The sequence below is a fragment of the Scylla paramamosain genome, chromosome 6, assembly GCF_035594125.1.
Source record: "Scylla paramamosain isolate STU-SP2022 chromosome 6, ASM3559412v1, whole genome shotgun sequence".
NCBI lineage: Eukaryota > Metazoa > Arthropoda > Malacostraca > Decapoda > Portunidae > Scylla > Scylla paramamosain.
This window is the reverse complement of record NC_087156.1, coordinates 25,975,997-25,981,996: the sequence shown is the minus strand read 5'-3', so window position 1 is coordinate 25,981,996 and position 6,000 is coordinate 25,975,997. Positions and strand designations below refer to the sequence as shown.

Here is a 6,000-nt window from a genome sequence, read left to right as displayed (position 1 = left end):
TGACGCGACGTAATGAGGCAGTGGTAGAAATTACATGACAGCGTGCAGAGGTGGTTAAAAAATGACATGAAAGTGTATGTATATCGAGATGATTTCGGTACGTGACATGACAGGAGGTATCGAGAAGGGGGTAAAAGTGACACGAGAGGACGTACTGAGGGGGCTCTAGAAGTGACATGACAGGGTTTACGAGGTGGTGACAGACGTGACTTGACAGGGTGTATCGAGGTGGTTGTCAAGTGCCATGAGTGAAGGCGGATTGTAGGTCAAGAGGGGTGGCTGAAGTGTGTATTGAAATTCCTGTGAGATCGATAATGTGGGGACTGACAAAGACATATATTTCCTTGGGTTGTCGGGCGTCCATAGGAATGACATGAAGGAATGTACTGGACCTTACTGACTGACGTGATTTAAGTCAACAGTAGTGACATGAGACTGTACTGGTGTGATTTAAGTAAGCTAAAATGATGTACTGAGGTTATTTGATTAGACAGTAGTGACATGAGGTTGCATGGAAGTTATTTACGTACAAGTAGTGACGTAAGATTTCACTGAGGGGATTCAAGTCAATACCAGTGGCCTTGAACGGTCAAGAGACAGTAAGATGTACAAGTCACCAAGGGCGCTGTCCTCAAACGTTGCGGCGTCTTATCTCGGCAACAGTGGACACGCTGTCGTGAGAGTTGCTGAGGTTTTCAAGAGTGTCTATTATCCTAATGATAGTTTTTACAAGAGGTATTAATTTTGCTTGCAGTTGCTTAATGAAATGGTCTATACAGTGTAGTGTAATTTGAAAAGACGTTATTGACAACAAAACAAATTATTCATTGTTGGAATCTTTTAGTGCCTGAAGTGATATCGGTGCTCAGTGTTGCGTTACTCATTATAATAAAGATCATGTCATTAGCATTGTTCCCTTATTACGATCACTTTCAAAGACCACTGAGGTAATTAGGTACATTTATATTTGTGTTTTTCTCCATTGGCGGTACATAATCCTTGTTGAATCATCACTACAATCATTAAAAACTTTTGACAACTCCGATAACTTGTAGAGTGTGCTGAAACCAGTTGCAGCAAGACGCAGAAACGGTTACACGGACCGAAGCGTTAGGTATACTTGCATCAAAGTTCTTTGCATTACGTGAGTGCACGAGGTGATCGGATTGTAAGTATCTAGCCTAACATAGCATTTTTTCTTGCCAGCCTCTCTTCCTTTCGTCTTTGCTGTGTATCGATAACCAAATTTTCCCTTTCCGTGTACAAGTGACATGTCATCCGTGAGGTAATCTGTGACCTAATCAGCCCCACTGCTGCTCATCTATATTCCCTGCACGAAACTCCTGACCGACTTCCTCCTCATACAAGTTTCTTCATCCACCGGCGGATTTTTTCTTTCCTTGGCAGCACGCAGTTGTGCTGTCCGTAAAGTGCCGCGAGGAATGTCTCCACAAGCATTTCATCTTGGATTTTCTTTAGCGCTTCGTGATAGTGTGTGTGTGGAGAGAGAGAGAGAGAGAGAGAGAGAGAGAGAGAGAGAGAGAGAGAGAGAGAGAGAGTGTTTCTTTCTTGTTGAATCTTTTGATGCATGTCTCTTTCATTTCATTTGTTCCCTCCCTCTCCCTCCACACAAACAGGCATGCAGACAGATAGACAGACAAACAGACGGTTGGAAAAAATACACATGCGAACATACAGACAGACAGACAAAACATGAACAGGCAGACCGATCGATAGACGGGCAGGCAAACAGCTGGACGAACATACATACATTCATACATACGTACATACATACATACAAACAGCTGGACAGATACAGAACGTGGGCGGAGTGTATCGCTGGGCGTGTCGGTGTAGCATTACTGGCCAGGGTGTTTGCCTAGCTAATTAGCCTGTGTTTTCATCACGGTGATTGCTGCGTCGGTGGACAGTTGACCAATTAGGCGCCGATAAGGCCTGGTGATGGCGATGAGCTGATAATGTGCGGCGCCACGACCCGTCCTGACCTCCCCACCGCGCGGTGCAGCCTCCGCTGAACTTAAGCACAGGCTGTCGTGTTCACCGTCACTGCTTCCGACTGGGGACCGTATTCTCATACGTTATGGCGCCTTACCACGACTACTTTTGACAGATTGTAGTGCAAGTTACTCAAGTGTCGAGGCATGCTTTCATGAATGTAATGATGTTTTACCAAGGATTCTGCATCATCCTTGAAAAAACTCCTTATGAAAGCCCGAAACATGGAAGAATACGAGCCTGGCTGTCCTGCTCTCACATTCCTTTGCCCCAAATGACTGAGTGTCGTAGAAGCACTCCGCTCTCACTGTCACGAGAGGGAGAGAGGGAGAGGGTGATGTCACGCCTCCCGCACTGCTGTAAGAGGTGCGGCGGTCAGTGGCACACTGGCACAGCTCTCTGGGCGTGTTGCAGCTGCTGGTTGCTCCTTCCTCAAGGTTACATGCCTACTTATATTGTTTTGTGGGATATTACTCACGCCGTCGCCTTTCTTTATGCTTGAGGTCTGTTTTCTTCCTTGGGTTTGAGTCATGAAACAATCTGCGGGAAAACAAGAAATGTGAGGAAAAAGAGGAAAGAACGAATTATTGTATATATATTTGTGTGTGTGTGTGTGTGTGTGTGTGTGTGTGTGTGTGTGTGTGTGTGTGTGGCGCACCTGGTCCAGGAAAAATATTTAGTGATGAGGTAATTGTGCCACAAGTAAAGCAGCCGCTCAGCTATTTTCATGAACTGTATCTCAACCAGTGAAATATAGGTGTGTGTGTGTGTGTGTGTGTGTGTGTGTGTGTGTGTGTGTGTGTGTTTGTGTGCGCGCGCGTTCATCATGGGCATGTATCGGGCGTGTCGTGGGCGTGTGGGCGGACTGTGAGGTTCGGGTTATTGATCCAGTGTTCCTCTCCTTGCAGATGCGATTGCGGGAGCTGAACCCTCCACCACCTCCACCACTACCTCCACCACTTCCTCCTCCCCCATCGTGAGAGAGGTTATCTGGGCCTGAGTCCCGCCTGTCCTGCCTCCTCCCAACGCTCCTTTTCTCGTACACTGCAGGCCACACACTCCTGCCACTCCAGCATCTCTCGTCTCAATCCTGCACAAGCATCAGGCGTATGGTCTTCCAGGGACGCACCAGAAGATTCCCGCCACATTCAGAATACACGAGACAGCTTGGAAGAAAAACTATAATTTCAGGAGGGACAGAAAAACAGGCCCAGATTATCCTCTGAAAAGCGTCTCATGTCCTCTGTCTTACTGAGGTTTATCCACTCAAGGCACTGACTGCTAGCTATTTGCTGTTCCCGAAGGAGCGCTTCATGGACTTTGCTTCTAGTGCGACGTGTTAGCTGAGAGGATACTGAACATACGAGTATACTCTCGTTCCTCTACCTAAGCTTCTCTGGTCCATCGTCTCCTTTCCTGAATGTAAAAGAACTGTGCCTTACGACCTCTCATCCCTCATCCTCCAGTCATTAGACCTCTCGTGAGTCAGAAAAAAAAAGAAAGAACCGAAGGCCTGGTCCGCCACAGCACGTAAGAAGTTGATAAACCTCAAGTAGCCGGACAGAGGTGCAGTGGACGCAGCCGCGCTTCCATCCTCACTAGTTTAGGCTTCTGTCTCCCTCGCGATGCTGCCAACTTATCTGTGATCCTTGCATGCCGCCACATCCACAGAAGAACCCACTCCACTTACTGACGCACAAGAACTCCTCAGGGCAAGTGTGCTGCCCGCTCACGGCTTCTCGTAGCACACCGACTTGGTGTTTCGAACGTGGAAAGTGCGAGTGTGCGTGTGTTTGTTAATCCCTGCGATACTCTGCGTGTGTGTACTCGCTTGTGTGTACGTGTGAAGATCTGGTGTCGAGGAACAAGCTGCAGTGCCTATCATTATAGACTTAAAGCCTTACCATCAACAACAAGAACACACTAAATTGTTGCCAACAGTACTAGAATCACTTCAGTTCATCTCCACCAGTCGCTCTCCGTCCTCCTGTTCGCTCCGAGATGACTGCTGAGATCCCCCTGACGGAGACCTTGGAGGGGTTGGCTGAGGCCTCCCTGAAACCAGCCGACAATGTGGAACAACTCAAGACCCTCGTCTCTAGACTGCACTCCAGAATCAAGGCGCAAGGTGAGTCCTGCAGCACTTGTACACAATAATAATGTACTTTATAGGAAGATGACTGACTGACTGGCCTTCATCACAACACATTACTGTAGAACACGAGAGTTAGCAAGCAGAGCTATAGATGCTGGAACTCCTACGTGTGACATTAAATGTTATCGAAGTTAATAAAATCAGTTTCGTAGATAGATAAATAAATAAAGTAGAAATCAAAAGTAATAAGCACCAATTCAATTCGATTAAATCTCTTTATTATGGAAACATTACATACAGGGCTCACAATACTGACAATACGCCTGTTGTGAAGAGGCCCCCGTCGGGTGTCCCCCAGGCCGGAGACTTCTAAGCAGCAATATAGTGATGAGGGATGTCCTCCTTTTGAAGTTATAATTGAATAAACATCAAAACTGCCGCTTATTGTAACAAGCAGGCAAAAAATTAGTCATCAGAGATATTATGTTATCTTCCTTGCGGCAGAAGTTGTTTGATACTGCACGAACCATAACTATAAATTTAATCGTGCTACTGAGAAGTAAAAAAAAATAATAATAATAAATAAATAAAATAATGATGATAATAATAATAATGGTAATAATAATAATAATAATAATAATAATAATAATAATAATAATAATGATAATAATGTGTAATTGAAGTTATCTAAGCTAAATTATTGTGACAAAAAAATAAAACGAAAGATAATGACACACAAATGTCACGTTGATAATTGAACGTTTTACCACGAAACGTACACAAAGGAGCAGCGCAACTTGACGTATACAGAATTCACCCCCACAATACTCGTGTAAGCATTAGAGATTTAAACAAAAGCCAGCCAGAGCAGCCACTAAGCTGGTGGTCATCCGTCAGAGCTTTGAACTAGTTGTAAGCGCGGGGTATGTTTGTGACGTCCGTGAGCCGCCACCACTAAATATGAACCTTGCCTCCACTTTTTCTTTTTTTTGTCTCGCCTTCAAGTCTGCTGCAAGATTTACGGAAGATTATTATAAGCTTGGTGGATGTTGTGAATGTCGGTCTGTTTTATGTGTGAATTTGTCATAAAGTGCCCTTTATTATTATTATTATTATTATTATTATTATTATTATTATTATTATTATTATTATTATTATTATTATTATTAACCGTCATATTTTTTTTTCTTTTCATACTGTCAATGTATTCTTGTCATTTATTATTTTATGTTTATTTATTTACTTATTTATCGGAGTATTTATTTATCTATCTATATTTATTTTCGTACTGTGGACATTCTGATGTAACGTCTTCCTCCTCCTCCTCCTCTTCCTCCTCCTCCTCCTCCTCCTCCTCCTCCTCCTCCTCCTCCTCCTCCTCCTCCTCCTCCTCCTCCTCCTCCTCCTCCTCCCACTACTGCTACTGCAACTACTACTACTACTACTACTACTACTACTACTATTACTACTACGACTTAGTTACTACTACCATTAATATACTACTACAGCTACTACTACTACTACTACTACTACAAGTCTTTTCCTCCTGTCTTTAATCACTGGAATTGCTTTACTTTGCTTCTTTCTTCTTTTCTGCCCCAATTCACGCTGCAATGTTTTCTCTTCCTCGAAATGTCACCCCCTTCATGTTTTGTGATTAATGGGTCAGGAACATGATTCTCTCTCTCTCTCTCTCTCTCTCTCTCTCTCTCTCTCTCTCTCTCTCTCTCTCTCTCTCTCTCTCTCTCTCTCTCTCTCTCTCTCTCTCTCTCTCTCTCTCTCTCTCTCTCTCTCTCTCAGTGGCTCTCCGCCAAGCACTAGTCCTGTCATCTGGCGGGAAAGGAACGAAAGGAAGGAGAAATATTATCATGCGTCCTCTTTAGATTTAA

At 44.2% G+C, this 6,000-nt stretch overlaps 1 protein-coding gene across 1 annotated transcript in view; it reads left to right on the top strand.

The window, feature by feature from the left end:
* The window catches only part of LOC135101057 (uncharacterized), a 37,105-nt gene that overhangs the window by 24,139 nt on the left and 6,966 nt on the right, over nt 1-6,000 (top strand). Inside the window, exon 2 of the mRNA XM_064004630.1 lies at nt 2,925-4,144. Within this exon, the coding sequence (XP_063860700.1) occupies nt 4,018-4,144 (127 nt within the window). The 5' untranslated portion in view covers nt 2,925-4,017. The remainder of the gene's footprint in view (nt 1-2,924; nt 4,145-6,000) is intronic.